The 17743-nt window shown below is 37.7% G+C and overlaps 1 protein-coding gene across 1 annotated transcript in view; it reads right to left on the bottom strand.

The window, feature by feature from the left end:
• LOC127413699 (serine/threonine-protein phosphatase 2A 56 kDa regulatory subunit delta isoform) overlaps positions 1–17398 on the bottom strand; it is a 63923-nt gene extending 46525 nt beyond the window's left edge. Inside the window, exons 1-3 of the mRNA XM_051651043.1 lie at positions 17294–17398; positions 16436–16519; positions 8743–8914 (exon numbers count right to left, since the gene is read on the bottom strand). Of these exons, the coding sequence (XP_051507003.1) occupies positions 8743–8914; positions 16436–16519; positions 17294–17320 (283 nt within the window). The 5' untranslated portion in view covers positions 17321–17398. The remainder of the gene's footprint in view (positions 1–8742; positions 8915–16435; positions 16520–17293) is intronic.
• Positions 17399–17743: the final 345 nt, after the last annotated feature.

Raw genomic sequence — 17743 nt, 5'->3', positions numbered from 1 at the left:
ATACAGTGAGACTATAATCTGACACTGTTATAGCAGTGCGTGGATGCACAACTTCAGAACTAAAACACATTCCTTGTGGTCATTTTTACATCACTAGGAAAAACATTTTAAAACCTAGCTGATGATTCACATTATTGTAAATTGAAGCTCATTCAAGACCAACCGAGCATCATTCTTCAAGTCAATTGAACTCATATGGGCCATTTCACAAGTTCCACCCGATATGTGTAGTGCAATACAAACATTAATGTGTATTGTGTAGTGGATAAAACACTTCAATAATCATATTCAAATATAAGAGTGTTGTTTATCTTCCTCAAAGTAAGTAGTATTGGTTATAAATGTTTTTTGCGAATAACATTATATCAACATGAAAATAGCTTGTCATGACTCCGCTCTGCAGGTAATTTCTGCAGAGTCCTCTCTCAAACCAGGAGATTCATCCGCCACAAGAGCAGAGCCGAATCACAACTGACATAACGTGTTCCTCTGCATGTAACTCGCAGTTTTATGCTTCCACCGCTAGAGGACCAAAAGTTACATAGTGTAGCTTTAACTGCAAGACTCATTTATCACTTGAAAAGAACCAAGAATTCGAAGTAATTACTGGATGTTTGTTGATATGACACTGTGTAGTTAAAGATACAATTTTAAGTTTAATTAGTGTTTTATAAAAATGAATGAATCAAATTTAAAAAGTCTATGTCAACATACCTTTTATAACAATATGTTCTATTACAATATGAAATCATGTTATTTGGAAACATGCTGCCTACGGCTGTATTAATAAGAATTGCATTTCCAAATATTTCTTCCTTAAAAAGTACTAAAAGAATCATTAATGGAACCATTAAGAACAATACAAAAGACCAAATACTAGGGCTGCAATGGTACACAAAATTCACTGTTTGGTTCGTACCTCGGTTTTGGGGTCACGGTTAAGTACAGTTTCGGGACAGCAGGCAGGGCTCCAGGCAACAAAAAAAAAAAATTACTAAGGAGCTGTTGACTCCTAAACGGAAACATTTAGGAGCCAAATGGCTGTTTTAGTTGCCACATCACAGAATAGCTTGATTTAGACTGTTGTTCTAAACAAGATAGAAAGTCAAAGAAAATACAGCCGATAGCTCATTAATCATGTGTTTAATATCTATACTAGAGCCTGACCGATATGGGATTTTTGAGACCGATGCCGATATCAATTTTAGAGTGGGAAAATTCACAGATTACCGATATGGTGGCCGATATATTTAATTTTTGAGCTGGAATGAAAACAGACCTTTTCTATGTGGATTTTTCACAGATTTTGCACTGATATGACTGTGCAAAGGTACTCAGAAGGCTGCTTTCTTAAACAAATATTTTTTTATCAAAGAACATTTGATATTATTATACATTGTCAACAAATTCTAGAAATGCACTGAGAAAATAAATAAAAATACAATAAATAGCTAAATAAACATCAGTTCTGTTTAGTATCAGTCAAATGCTGACTATTAAAATAAAGAATAAATACAAATACAATAAATAGCGAAATAAACATCAGTACTGTTTAGTATAAGTCAAATGCTGACTATATTAATATTGCCGAGTCAAGATAAACAGGGGCAGCGGTGTTACACCGTATTCTGCTATACAAGTTCAGGGGAAACTTTTAACGGTGGAAAACCAGACTTTTAAATATTACATTTTATAAATGCAACGATTGGAATTGTTCGGTTGAAGGGGGTACCAAACTGTGAATCCTGAACAAAACAGTTTGGTGAATACGTTTACACGCTGACAAGGTATGAAAGTAGCTACGTGATTAGCTAGTTAGCTGTAAGCTCGTTGTCACGGACAGTAAAAGATGGACGTTGTTTATTTTACTTTCCAGCATTGTGTCTCACCAACTAGGTAACAGCGTAGCATGAAATCAACACTCATCAGACACAATCCACCACCACACCGTTGTCTGCTGAGCTGAAAAAGATACTCTGATGTTTACCTTTCAATCTGCTACATTACTGACTGCACTGACAAACTATAACTGACTAACAGCAAACAGATGTGATAAACATGAGTGACAAGGTTGTCAGGGACAAGGTTAATGTTATATTAGTTATACTGAAAAGGGAAAATGATGGGGTCATTGTTTATTAAGTTTCCAGTGTGTATTTCACAAACTAGTTAACAACTTACCGAGACACTGCTGAACTCCGCCCGTTATATTGGTCGGGCACTAATATATACTGTATAGTTGAGTGCACAAATTTGCATTCCCCTTTTTTCACACTTATATACAAATAATTTATACAAATATAAGAGATCAAATATATTTTTTTTTATTTAGTACTGCCCTTCAGAATCTACATAAGAGGTATTTTTCATAAAGTATAGTATGCATATTGTAGTGTGTTGCCTTCTTGAACATCAGTGAATGTTTGCACATTAATAGTTGTGTATGAGTCCCTCAATGGTCCTAAATATCAAAAGCTGGATCTCACATCACAAATAAATAAATTATAATTATATATATACACACACACACATATATATATATATATATATATATATATATATATATATATATATATATATATATATATATATATAAAATCTTAGTCTTTCTTTACTGTAACTAGATGGCCAAGAAACAAAGACAACAAGAGTGCAAATTTAATGAAATCCCCGATGCAGTTTATTGTGCTACTCCAATCCCAATCAATAATAACCAGTAAAAAAAAAAAAAAAAAAAGATTTGGTACATAACACAGGACTTTTCATTTTAAACAAGCCCGAAATACACATGGGACTACTATTTTAAAATGTCTGTGCTCCCAGTTGTGAACACACTGACGGTTGATTCGCTGAGAAAGTGATTCGAATTCAAACTGCTAACCTGAGCTCCTGAGTTCAAATGAGCTCTTGCCGGGTGATTCATTAGAGAGACCCGGTTCAAAAGAGTCATTTGTTCACGAATCAGACATCATTGCTCACGCTGTGTTTGTTGCTGCATGCAGCCAGCGAGCTCATATCATCAACAGAACGGGTGAAAAGCAGCGCGAGACACACTGACGCTCTATATATGTATTCAATAACTCACAAGATAATATCTGACACACACAGCCTGACTGTCGTCAATGGCAACTAGATTTTAAATGATTGTCGCAATCGTTTATTTTTTTGGTCACAATTGTGACCATTTTAGTTGCAGTCTGAAGTCCTGGCAGGGAAAAGAAAGAATCTTTCTTTAAATTTATTTTGAAAACACAGTGGCTGATGGGCAACAATTATTTTTGTGAAGACTCATTTATACATGACTGCACTATTTCTTCAACTAAATTACAATACAAAACTTAAGAGCCTCTTATATGAACATTGTATAAAAACATAAATAATAATAAAAGTAAAAAAAATGCAATTATAATAATTAGAGATCAACCGATATTGATTTTTTAAAACCGATATGATACAGATTATTTGTCTATTTTTTTTATATCTGATAACCGATATGCAGAACCATTTTTTTTAATAAATTTAATTTTTTTCATCTTTATTTTACAGAGAAAATCAAATTTGCAAAAATTTTATATTACAATAATAATCACATACCATTTTTATATATATATATATATATATATATATATACTACAACAAAAAAAAAATAATAGGCTAAATAAATTGGCAACGTCTAATTTCAAATGGAGAACATAAATAAACAACTATACATATACAGTATGTACATACACCGATCAGCCACAACATTAAAACCACCTGCCTAATATCGTGTAGGTCCCCCTGTTGCCACCAAAACAGCTCTGACCTGTCGAGGCATGGACTCCACAAGACCTCTGAAGGTGTCCTGTGGTATCTGGCACCAAGACGTCAGAAAGCAGATCCTTTAAGTCCTGTAAGTTGTGAGGTGGGGCCTCCATGGGTCGGACCTGTTGGTCCAGCACATCCCATAGACGCTCGATCAGTCATGTTCCTCAAATCATTCCTGAACCATTTTTGCAGTATGGCAGGGCGCATTATCCTGCTGAAAGAGGCCACTGTCATCAGGGAATACCGTTGCCATGAAGGGGTGTACGTGGTCTGCAACAATCTTTAGGTAGGTGGAACATGTAAAAGTAACATCCACATGAATGTCAGGACCCAAGGTTTCCCAGCAGAACATTGCCCAGAGCATCACACTGCCTCCGCTGGCCTGCCTTCTTCCCATGGTGCATCCTGCTGCCATCTCTTCCCCAGGTAAATGACGCACACGCACCCGGCCGTCCACATGAGCTAAAAGAAAACGTGATTCAGACCAGGCCACCTTCTTCCGTTGCTCCATGGTCCAGTTCTGATGCTCACGTGGCCATTGTAGGCACTTTCGGTGGTGGACAGGGGCCAGCACGGGCACTCTGACTGGACTGCGGCTACGTAGCCCCATACACAGCAAGCTGCGATACACTGTGTGTTCCTTTCTATCATGGCCAGCATTAAGTTTTTCAGCAATTTGTGCTACAGTAGCTCTTCTGTGGGATCGGACCAGACGGGCTTGCCTTCGCTCCCCACGCGCATCAATGAGCCTTGGGTGCCCATGACCCTGTCGCCGGTTCACTGGTTGTCCTTCCTTGGACCACTTTTGGTAGGTACTAACCACTGCATACCGGGAATACCCAACAAGACCTGACGTTTTGGAGATGCTCTGACCCAGTCATCTATCAATACAATTTGGCCCTTGTCAAGTCGCTCAGATCCTTACGCTTGTCCATTTTTCCTGCTTCCAACACATGAAATTCAAAAACTGACTGTTTACTTGCTGCCTAATATATCCCACCCCTTGACAGGTGCCATTGTAATGAAATAATAAATGTTATTCACTTCACCTGTCAGTGGTTTTAATGTTGTGGCTGATCACTGTATATGTTTTACGTCTTTGGCTGCCGTATTGCGTGTCGTTGTTCCAGTGTCTATTCATTATTAAAGGATGTTCTAATGTAGTCTGTTACAATAAGTACAAAAGAGGGCATATAATGCATGATATTTTGTCATTGTGAAGACTCGCTGGCCAATTCAGTGAAACAATGCCCAGAATGTGCATGTCTGTTCTTCCTTCAGGTTACCGTAATAAGCTTAGTAAGAGCACACCACTGTTTCTGAACCATGTATCCGCAAACCGTGGTTGGCGTGACTGAAGATGGCATAACCATCGCATTTTTAAAATGCCGTGTTAAGTTGAAAATAGTTTTGTAGACCTGCATTCTGATACATTCATCTGTGCTCCATCTAGATGTTTGAAAGAAAGATTTCGCCTTGTGTGTGTGCACATGCTTCTCTAGAGTTTGGAGCACTTTCTTTGCCCCAGACAGAAAGTCACGCTCTGCTCTGACGGAGTAACGGGAAAACTGCAATGGAACGCAACTTTATGTTGAACTTACAACTCATGTGGAAATCTTCAGCTCTGATTTTGCAGAAATGCAGGTGTGTGACATCGTGTGTCGGCACAGAGGGAGATTTACAGTCAATGATAAACCTTCACTTTTATTAAATAATATACATTAATGACTCAACGTTTCTACATTATTTGACAATAAAACTTGTTTAGCAAACATTTGCAGAGACAAACATTCAAAACAGAGGTGGATTTAACTTTCTTTTTATTAACGTAAACCTGTAGAACAAATGCTAGCAAACGCTAGCTAGCAACGTTTATCAGTTCGGTAGCTATGGACGTCTATGTTGACAATCAAGGTACCGCTGAAAATCACAACGTAATCATTCTCAAAATTAAAAATAAGGCCCCTCTTTGACATGTTTGTGTATAGTTGTCAGGTATTTGTCACTGAATTTCGAATTCAGTGAAAAGTCATGACAAGCATTTTCATTATTGATCATAATTTTCATGATCGATCATTGCTGTCACTTCAGAGTACCCGTGGCCCATCCATACAACTCGTTGTCCAGTATTACTGTAGTTTAATCCGAAACCATAATGCTCCCAAACAACAGATTTTAGAGACAGTGGTGGGACTTCAATCTCTGGCTTATTTATGTCTGACATATTTATATTTTGTTTAGTTCCATCACAGTTGGGAAAAATAGTGAGCTAGCTAGTATAAACTTCACATGCATTTATCTGATCCGCAGTTTTTAGTGTAATGTGTGACGCTCTGTTCTGTTAAGTTTTGGTTCCGTGCAGTCCCGTGTTGCGCTGCAATCTTTTTTTCATTTTAGTTCTACACGGTTTGTGTTGTTCTTTATATGTTGTTTTAATAATGGTTTCACGCATGCTAAGATATGTAATCATTCATGTGACTGCGTGTACCGTACTGAAGGCCCTGTATCCATTCGGTTCGGCGTAGATACATGTACCGCTGCAGCCCTACCAAACACTCTACATTTTCATCTTCACCCTTATCTGCTGAATAAAATTTGTTTGCTCACAACATTCGGCTAGTGTTCCCTATACTCCCGTGACGACATAAGAGGGATGCTGTAGTCCTAAAGAAATCAAGCTTCTTTTGCGACTTGGGAGATCGGTTTATGTGATGGCCAAACAGGGTTGGGAGGGTTACTTTTGAAATGTATTCCACTACAGATTACAGAAGACATGCTGTAAAATGTAATTTGTAATGTATTCCGTTAGATTACTCAAAATCAGTAATGTATTCTAAATACTTTGGATTACTTCTTCAGCACTGGTAGATTATAAGAACTTGTTTTGACTATAAAAACTCTGCCAGTACAGAAAGACAAAATACACACATTAAAAATACATTCTCTGAAAAACCTAAATATCTTATGCAGTGTTGTTTCTAAAACAAGATCAATCAAATTGATCTTGTTTTAAGGATTTTTAGATATTTTTACAGGAAAACAATACAAAAATTATTATCAAGAATATGATTTTTGCCCTAATATCAAAGGTCTTACTAGAAAAAAATTAATTATGATCCAACGTGAATTTTCTTGTTAAAAAAATATGATCGTGCCTGGTAACATGTGCATGTAAAATGGCTAGAAATAGCATTTTATCTTAGCGTAAAGCTGACAATTTACACAAATGTATTTCTATTTCTTCTGCTCCAAACTTACTTCAAACTTACTTCTCTGTCTGCTCATATGAATGTAACACATCATAAGAAAGTGTTTCACCACTGTTCAAATGCACTTTGGATCACATCATTTATATGTATAAATGTTTTCCATCTGAAAGGACTAAATATTAAATGAAACAAATGACAATAAAATGCAAAGTAATCTCTTCAGTAATCAAAATACTTTTTGGATGTAACTGTATTCTGATTACCAATGATTTCAATTGTAACTGTAGTGGAATACAGTTACTTGTATTTTGTATTTTAAATACGTAATCCCATTACATGTATTCCGTCCCAACACTGTGGCCAAATTATGAGACCACCAATTGAGACAGGAAGTGAATATGAACCAATACCGATTGGTGGCCAATTGATCGGACCACCCCTACTCAAATCACATTCAGAGGATGTCAGAAATGGAAAGTGTAAACTCTAATGAGTTCTAATGTGATGAGCTCCAGACAACAGTGAAGAACAGGTTACTTGTCTAACACCAGGCCAAAACAAGACCTGCCATTCAAAAAATGTAAGTCATTACAGGAGTTAACCACTTACAAATAAACCTGGTCTAAACGACTATCTGTCTTAGCTGACCACTTGTGATCAATTCACTCGAGACATATGTTAATACCAGGTTTATACAGGGTGTAAATTAACACAGGATAAACACAGAGCACTGCAACTGAGGAATGATCATGAACCATACCATAAGCTTTCTAGGAAACATCCACTTTAGATTCTAAGAAATTAACTCCCAAGTATGAATATAAATAGAGTGTAAAACTACCTAAATTGTGGATTGTGGCAAGGTTTCACTGTCCTACTTAATGTAGACACTTGTACTGCAGATCCTATTACCGTCTATGAGTTGTCATGTGCTCATATTCCCTGCATAGCCAGATGGAAAGGAATCTCCCTGACTGAGCAACCAAGGACCATGTCAGAATACCATGAGAAAGAGAATAAAGGAAAGAACAGAGAAAGAGGTCCAGAGAAGAGGCAACAATAAGCAATCTTTCAATACTGAAAGATTCAATCTCCGTTTTTATATCATAAAATCACTGTGTTAACTACCAACTAAATGCTTTTTGGAAATCTAATCAGGCCCAACTGACCACCAAACTTGCAGCCATAGAATGCTTTTGATATTTTGATTTGGCTGGACTAGGGTTGGGAATTGTTTTATGCATTTTTATATATATATATATATATATATATATATATATATATACACATACAATTAATATAAAGTTTTGATTATCAAGGAGGTGCTTCCTCAAAAGTAATATAAAAATAATTAAATGGAACTGTTAACTGGAATCGGAAACAGAGTCGTTAAACTCCTTTCGATTTGAGTCCCTACACTAAACAGAAACTTGGTAAACGGTACACATAAATTTGACAGCAATGAAAAGTGTCTTTTACTTGGCTGACTGTGAGAGCCTCATAACTCGGCAATCAGCAATCCTTGGCATCAAACACAACTGCCTCAGAAACAAGTAAATTACAGCCTGAAAAAATGATGCAGAGGTCATGTAAGGCTGTTTAATTAACACAATTGGCACCAGTCAATGTGAAATGCTCTATGTACACAACAACAGATAATTTGATCAGTTCTAAGAAGGCAAAAAAGAACCATGACTGTTCAGGCGGTGTTTGGAGTCATTTCTACCTTTGAGGGCGGGGAGTTTCTGCAGTTCCCGGTTCTTGCTTAGGTTGAATCGTGATGAGCTCTGTCGACGCTCCTTCTTTACAATCTGTGGTCCACCAGAGTACTTAATTTTGTTGAGTTGAGTAGGAGGTGGAGTGCTGTTGCTCGGACGCTTGCTGGCAGTCTGCTGGGCCTGGGAAAACAGTATGTTCATAATGAAAATGGGCACTTTAAACTATTCTATGCTATTATACCGCTTTTGGTCACAGAAGGACAAACTCCAGTGTCTAATGGCAAACACAATATAAAAGAAACAAAATAAGACCACAAAATGTAAAGGCAATCCTGACAAACAAGACTGAAACCAATTACCAATTTTATTTTTGACTGTTCCGACAGTCCATGTGGTCTCTAGCCTATGACAAAAATCATAATAGGAGCGTTCTAGTTTTCTTAAACTGTCTACATTGCAAGTGAGCAACGTCATGCAACAAAACCAAAATAATTCCAAATGATGACTATGCTTTTCACTTTTGTTCTAAAGCAAGCATCTGGGCAACAGATGGTTTAAAACTTGCACATCTGGATCGGTTGTTATCATAATGGACAAATACAAATGTCTCTGATTCACCACTGATTCAGCAGCGGTCATAGTAATCTCAGTTTTTTTTACGATTAATTGTGTAGCTCTGTCCTGTTGAGTCTTTACTGGAAATTCCTGACAATGCAAATGGTGGGTGAGATAACGCACCAGATTTGTTGACCCTGAATATTATCACCCTGAAATCTGTCTGGAAAAAAAAAAAAAAAAACGCACAATAAGGAAAGTTTGCAACTGTCATAAGAGATTCACAGGTCATTTGTAATATGCTATACCCACTTATGAGAGGCATGTTTCGCAATAAACATTGTAAAGATTGTAGAATAAATCTCTTATTTACACTGTCAAAGGCTTAACAGTTACAATGGGAGCATTCTAGTGTATTTTGTGTAGGGCTGGGTATTGATACAGATTTCCAAAATTCTTGATTCAATTAAATTCTGATTCATATTGGTGTATTTAAGTCATAATGTCCATTTTGCTTACATATGAAAAATTATTTCTCAGACAATGCTGTTAATTATAGAGGAGACCTTCTAGCTATAGGTACATTACGAAAACTTTACTTTATCATTGGTTTTTCATCATTTTTGTCACATTTTAGCCTTTTTAAAAGTGTACAAATTTGTGGACCATCATAATGTCTTGAAATAGCATTTATATATTTTGTTACATGTTTATTACTTACGTGCATAATTTGTATTATTTTCAAGCAAGTGTTTAAATGGTATGGTCTCTTTAAGAATAGCGACAGTTCAGCAAGCGTCTCACAGAAGCGTTATGACTGAGTGTACTAAAGAGAGTGGAGTTGAATGGCTTCTTTACAGCATCTGTGCAATGTGTGATTAGAATTGAATGTTTTTTTGTTTTTTTGATCAACAACTGACTGTAAAGAACAAAATTAATTTTTACATTGAAATGATTCAATGACAAATGGACTGTGTGGATCTCATCTTTGGATACACATTAGAAGAACCAGTCAAACTTTACCCTCAACAATCAGTGAGAGGATGTCATTACCAAATTTATTCACCACAATACTAAATCATTGGTGAGTGAAATCTGAAAATTTTACCAGCCAATGTCTACAGTAATCTCTCATTTTTACTTACATAGCAAGAAATTTGGTCACATGTGCAAGTGATTTATTCATGTTGTAGAGGGTGGCACAAAAAGTAAAAGATCGATCTTGGGATTTTAAGAATCAATATCAGGATTGTTCAAATGAAGATCGTGAATAATCAGAAAAACAATATTTTTACCCTAATTACCCTTTTACAGCCCTAATTTTGGGTTTTAAAGGGGTCATGGCATGCCTTTTTTATTATTTTAATATGTTCCTGGAGGTTCACTTATAATATTAGAAAAGTTTTTTGCACAAAATTCAGTCACATATTTATAAAACATGATCATTTTCCACCCTTCTGTCCCTCTGACAGAAACACTCAGTTTTGGTGCTGCTTCCTTTAAAGAGGCCCTATTATGCTTTTGGGGATTTTACCTTTCCTTTAGTGTGCAATATAGCTGTTTGTGCATGTAAAAGGTCTGCAAAGTTACAAAGCACAAAGTCCATGCCAAAGGGAGTTACTCTCTCCCACAGAAAACACTGCTCCTGAACTGCCGGAAATGTCTGGTTTGCAGTCCAGCCATTACTTCTGTGACTTAGCTATGTCGCTATGTAACACATCTGCATAATGCCTGACCTAAGCAATACTTCGGTTATGGTAAGGGCCCTTACATTTCCGACACATGCTCTAAGCGGTTGACCAATCACAACAGACTGGGCTTTTCGGAAAGGGGGGCTTTAAAGAGACAGGAGCTAAAACAGAGCGTTCCAGCCAGAGGGTGAAAAGAGGTGCTGCAGCAATGTACAGTATGAGAAAAATAATGTTTTTTGAACATTAAAGCATGTAAACCTATTCTAGTAGACCCCCAAAATACAATTATGAACCTGTAAATGAGCATAATATGGGCTCTTTAAGACTTGACAGTAAACGCCCACTGTTTTGATTGCCGTTTTGGTAGCTTGGTTTCAACAAACACTCTTTTTGCAGTGAGGAGAAAGTTGAGCTCTGAAACGTACAGTATGTTTGTTTAGTACAATGATGACCTCTTTTATGTTAAAAGATCAAGGAAAATGTGATTCCTCATGTCATGACCCCTTTAAGCCATCTACATTTTAAGCGAGAGGCATAACATCCAGCAATTAAGTAATTAAAAAATTACCGCCAATGCTTTTCATTTTCTAAAGCTACTATCTGAGGGCAAGTTGATGCTTAAGCTGCATTTATTCATACATACCACCACGAACAGAAGAGAATCACTAAACACTGAGGATCAGACTGCTTACAATTTGCTTATTAGGACAAATAAAACACCTCTGAATCGCCATTGCGTTCATTTGCTTGACAGACATGTCTGTAGTTAGTAACAATGCTCAACTGCTGCAAAAATAGAAAACTCTGACACAGCAAGACCTTAATGGAATGCTGTAATCATCACTTTTCTATTTTTCACTCAATTAATAGTGCAGCTCTATCTAGTGTATACATGACAATGTTACACCTAATCATGGGTGGCAAGTCAGGTGTAAGTACCTCAAGAGATTATTTGCACACACACACACACACAAAAAAGTTAGGGTCTTGACTGTTTTTCAATGGCAAACCATTTAATGAAACTATGCAATTAATGTTACTGAACTTTGAGTTGTGGTAACACAAAGCAACAAAGTGCATCAGTCGACAAGCTGCAAGCGAACTGCCTCCCAAACCCCTAGAGTCCACAACAAGCCCAACCTACATACATACTTCTTACCATATCTAGATTAAGCTCACATTAAATTTTCAAGAGTAGCCTGAGCTACACTATTAAATAAATATGTGTCTTCCATGCAAGATGAGTGTCACAGAAACCTTTTTGACCATAGGTGAGAAGTACAGTATTACAACAAAGTGAGCCAAATAAACAGGTCTTGGACCAGAAGCATGGCGCAACTTCCCACAATGAGCACGTTTGCATGCATGATCTTACACGGTTATGCTTAATAACCTGACAACATGTAAGGTCATTTTAACACCTTAAAAAGTTTCACCCCGATTTCAATCTGCATGCAAACAGCTTTCCCAGCGTTTTGGCAGCTTATTCAATGGCAGGATGTCTTGGGCGCATGCTTGTTTACACTTGACATCAAAATTGGAGGACAACCTGATAATTTCTGTAAACACTGTTTTCATTCATTATCAGTTTTTTTGAATAAGCTGATTTTTGGTAATTATCAGCATTTTGGTGTGCATGTAAACGCAGTAATTTACTTCAAAAACAGAGCTGATCTCTAATTTATTAGAACACATGCTAAACCAGACTGCATTACTAGCACCATGGTGGAAAGTTGAAGCAGCGAAATGCTAAATGAGCAACATGTTAGCATGTGACATTTCCAAAATGACACAATCTATGAGTGCCCACATTGGAAAAAGGCTTGTAAATGTATTGAAGGTTTTAATGAGACCAAAAAAAAAAAAAAAAAAAAGTAAAAACTACAGTAACACTTTCCAGGCAACAAAGCTAGGGGTGGGTGTGCGTATTGCTGTGGGACACATGTTGAGGCCTGCCCATAACACTGCAGAGCTGGCCTGAGTAACGGGTTGCATGACTGAGCCTAGCTTAAAATAGACCAAATCGATAAACTTCACCCTATGCTACGTCAGATTCTCTGCCCATCGATTCCAGCCATCAGTTTTACTCCCTCGTAAGAACACTGGGATATTTGAGCACCTACAGAGACATGCTATTACATCAGAGTACAACAACCAGACAATTGGATGGAACTGAACACTGGCACTTTGCTAAAACACGCCTAAATTATCCAGCAAATCACTACTCTGGCAAGCAATATGAAAGCAGTGACATGCAAGGAAAGAAATGTCTGTTTGGCCAAAAACTACTTGAGATGTACCTGTATGGGCCGATAAAAGCAATTTACTGCACTAACTGCCTCTGGTCATGGCCAATTTTTTTCCCTGTCAATCAAAAGGGGGTGGAAAAAAGCATCGACAATTAGTCTACAACGTGTGCCGTGTGTGAAAGAAAATGTCTCTTGTGTGGAATTACTTTGAATTGGGTGGCAGCAAGCACGTTTATGGCCCAAACATACTCTATACAAGTACGTGAACGCAGACGCACCTTGCTACGCAAACTTGATTTCATGCGTCGTTGCGTTGTGAATGCGTCAGCGCTCAATTCAATACACAACGCAAGTACGCGCTGCATTCTCAGCGTTGCCGCAAGGGGCGCTAGAGCAGATTTTCTTCTTTCAATCAACAACTGTCATGGCAGACTCTGGCAGCAATTTGAGTTGAATCTTTTCTGAAAAAATATGTACAACATTTTGTCCCCAGTCCATTCAAATGAACTTGTTTTTTTCTCCGTGTCTCTCCCCACTCCTCAACTATTTTTACTCACCTACCACATCTAGGCTGCATCTGAAAACAAACGCAGCTGACTTGCTGCCTAATCAGTTAATGGATTAACTGACAGCTGTTTTGAATGAATGGAACGCTTAAGGAACTAGTCTCCAAACAGTTTGAAAAGCACCTTATTTTCATCCTGCCTCTGAAGGCAGCATTTTCCTGGTTTTGGACACGGAGCTATAAAATAACTGTTTCGGATGCAGCTTCGGTTTCGTGGTCACGCCTAAAAAGTCTATTGCCCTCTTGTGGTCTGTTTGTAACCGCCAGTGCAACGCAAAAGTGCACGTAATGTATGTTTAACGGGACCACACATTGGCCAAGTGCTCGCGTCTGCGTTTGCATACTTGCGTGAAGTATGTTTCGGCCTTTACATGCACGTTCTTACATCGATTATGCTTCATAAGCCGACAACGTGTGTGGTCATGTAAATGTATTCAACAGTGTTCCTTTACCAATGTAAGGTCATTAACAGTGTAAGAATAAACCGAATAAACACAAGTTAGATTTTTGCCCATTACACCAATTCCACGGTGCATGAAAACACCTTAAAGGTGCATTCAGTCATTTTTTTCCTCATTTCAAAAGTTTTACTTCTAAAGAAATTAATTGTAATTTTGAAACCCATGTATAAAATCATGACCACTCATGTGAGATGAAGAGTTCAGTCATATCGGTAACCTTATAAAAGCTCTTTTATTCTACATGGGGAATGGCGCCTTATGGGGGCTGACATTTTAGCATCACATGACCAGCCAATTACTACTCGCCTAATCTCAGTAAATGCCCTGTTATTGGACACTTTAATTCACAGATTAAATTAATCCTGGATTACTCTGCATAGTGAATTTCTACAATGGCATTGATAACTGAAAACTACTGTGTTTGAATGATGCAGCATCCAGGACACTAGGTGTCAGTGTAAGCCATACTTTGACATACATCCAAAAATTACTGAGTGCACCTTTAAACCGGCATTCTTACCAGCTTATCCAATGTATGGACCTGTTGTGCGCATGCCTCTTCATGGTTTGACGTAAAAAGAATAACTCAATTTCAAATATCATGTAAATGATGATTGTTTGCTTTGTCTGATTTTTTAAATAAGCTGAAATTTTGAGAGTAATCAGCGTATTGGGGTGCATGCAAATGGGCTCAATGACAGCAGTGTTGCAATTTGCAAGCTTTGCCCTGCTGGAATTTCATGAGGTGGAACTACCGTTAAAACTATTAACACAACAAATTTGATTACTCACCCTACAGCACTGACACAGCAAGAAAAAGATGCGTTTGTCAAAGTCAAAGTAGAGGCTGCTTCAGCTAAAAAGGGCCAAGCTTCATTATTCAGAAATCCAGTTAATGTGAGTTAAGAATGTTAATAATAGTTTTGTAAAGAGTTTTGTTTATAACTGAGACCCATTACTCTGAAACGTGGAAGACATGTACAGACTAAAGAAGAATAAAATTTACATTAAATTTATTTGAAGTTGTGTTTTACTAAATAATCGGATATCCTATCGGCCACACATTTTGTATCGGCGCATCCCTAAAAATAACATCAGGTTTGATTTAACTGAGTGGGACTCAAAACAAACTAATCAGCACATGTAGGCATAGCAAGGAGAAACTGTATTTACTTTGTTAAATGAAATTCTAGTAACCTGTCCTTCAAAATTGTGCTGCATTTAATCCTAGCTATGGCCTTCTGAAACAGTCAACTAACTCTGGGAAACTATGCATGGTCTATCCTCTTTACATCCAGTGCAATTCCACATCAAAATTCCATTAAAAGAAACTATAATGACAGGTTAAAACATTGAACTTGAGGCTTCTCCTTCTCACTCAACATGGAAAGGCAAACTGGTCTCTTACAATTTACCTGGGCCATACTCCAGAAAGAAAATTAAGCATGAATTAGAGACAGAAAATCACACAACTCTGTTAGCCTATTTTAAGCAGCTGCTATTAAATCTAATAACACATACTGTCTTTACCCATTTTTAAAGTGGATTTAAATTGCTTACAATAGAAAGAAAAATACAGCTTTAAAGTCGTTTCAATTGTACTGGTTATTCAAATAATATTTGAACAGCGGAAAAAGAAAGATTAAACAAAACCAATAACCAAACCAGAATATGCAACAAGTTCAGCTGCATTAGGAGGAAGATACTGCATTGGGTAGCAAGATGTCAGAGGGTTACCCATCCTCACCAGATCTTAGATGTATAATGAATGCTCTGCTCACACAGAGGCGCCATTCCTTTTTTGTTTTTTTTAGTTAGTTAGTTAGAAAACCCAGTGTAGTCTGGATCTCGAATCTGCAAGTATTTAGTTATAGACCTACTGTTTGCCAACCAGAATTATGAGTGTGAAAATCCAAGCATGTTACTGTAAAGGAGGTGAGCCACATTATACTTTTATAAAATACTTTGCACGAATTTGCAAGGATTCATGAAATCTTAGATGCAAGAAAGATCTGCAAAATTGCATGATTGCAGTGATTGCTTTATATATTACTATGCATGCATAATTAATGCCATCTTGCAAAGGCACTGAAATTGAATTTTTTAGTCTTCTCGTGTCCTGAAAAGGCAAAAAAAGTTAACATTTTTAGACCCAATATGTCTTTATAATACATCTTTACCTCTTCAGAATTTTCAGTTCCAGCATCCTTTCCACCACCGGCATTACTGTTTTTCGTGCTGCTTTTTGCAGATTTGGTGGGTTCCTGCAATGACCAAAAACAGACCCAATAAATGAGATATCTGAGATATACATGTTTTCATGCAGATCACTCTAAAAATCACCATTCATCATATCACAATATGATGGTCTGCATACAGGCCATTAACATGACAGGGATGATATGACAGGTGGGGGCAACTAACAGCCCAAATGCAACTACATTTTGAATCAGTCAATGACATGCACAACTAATTGAAGTGTACTGGCAATGATACATTATTTCAGTTCACACCACCCAGCATATCGTGCCATACTTGTCCACTTCTGTATCGAGCGTTTATATAACGATGTCCAAAGCCTATCCATTGCTTCTGATCACAAAAACATTGACTCATACCGAGACAAGGGACATGCTGTCCAGCTTATGCTGCAGTGTGTCAACTAATGCGCCTCTGTATTCACACATTAACGACCGTTTATAATCTCACTGTAGAAAACTGATCTAAAGCAAAGACAGGGTAAAACAGATGTCTAACGGAACTGCCCCAAACATATATGAGGCATATTTGTAATACACGTGCCACCGAGCTTTCTAAAAGGCTTTCTTTATATTTAAATACTTCTGAACACATAACTGTCCGTATTTTGACTGAACATACACAGACACAAATGAGGGCTAGACGCTAGCGCGGCCTTCACTACCGAAAATGACACCAGCAAATGTTGAAGAATAATTCATTCGTAAACTAATATCTGGAACGCAATCATTAGACATAAACTAGCGGATCCGGTAACGCCAATGTAACCTGTACTTTACCTTTTCTTTTTTAGCTTTATTCGGCATTTTGCAAATGTTGTCTTTAGCCGTGCCTCGGTGATAGGGCTTCCCTTGCACTCGGGCTCTCGCGCACTCTGTTACCGCCAGCTCCCCGCGCCCTCCCTTCATCAGCAGTGTTCTGATTGGTCCACAAGGTGCGAAAACCACCTAGCAACAGCACAGCGGAATATTTCTATTGGGCGCTCCTCGAACCAGACAATAAGAGATCCTGCCTGCAACTGGGAAGGGGGCTACAGCTGTTGTTGACCAGTCTTTTCTATCGGTTTTGAAGGTGCCAGAAGTCACAAGAGGAATTGATTGTGGGAGGGATGTTCGAGTGTGTGGCATGTTTATTTGTCAGTGTAGGTTCACAGGGGATTTTAATTGCATAGGAAAAATGATCTGGCCTGACCTCGACCCCTTATGTACCCTCTGATGCAATTTAAGTCA

This window comes from Myxocyprinus asiaticus, chromosome 23, assembly GCF_019703515.2.
Source record: "Myxocyprinus asiaticus isolate MX2 ecotype Aquarium Trade chromosome 23, UBuf_Myxa_2, whole genome shotgun sequence".
NCBI lineage: Eukaryota > Metazoa > Chordata > Actinopteri > Cypriniformes > Catostomidae > Myxocyprinus > Myxocyprinus asiaticus.
The sequence above is the reverse complement of the archived record's forward strand: the minus strand, read 5'-3'. Positions and strand labels throughout refer to the sequence as shown.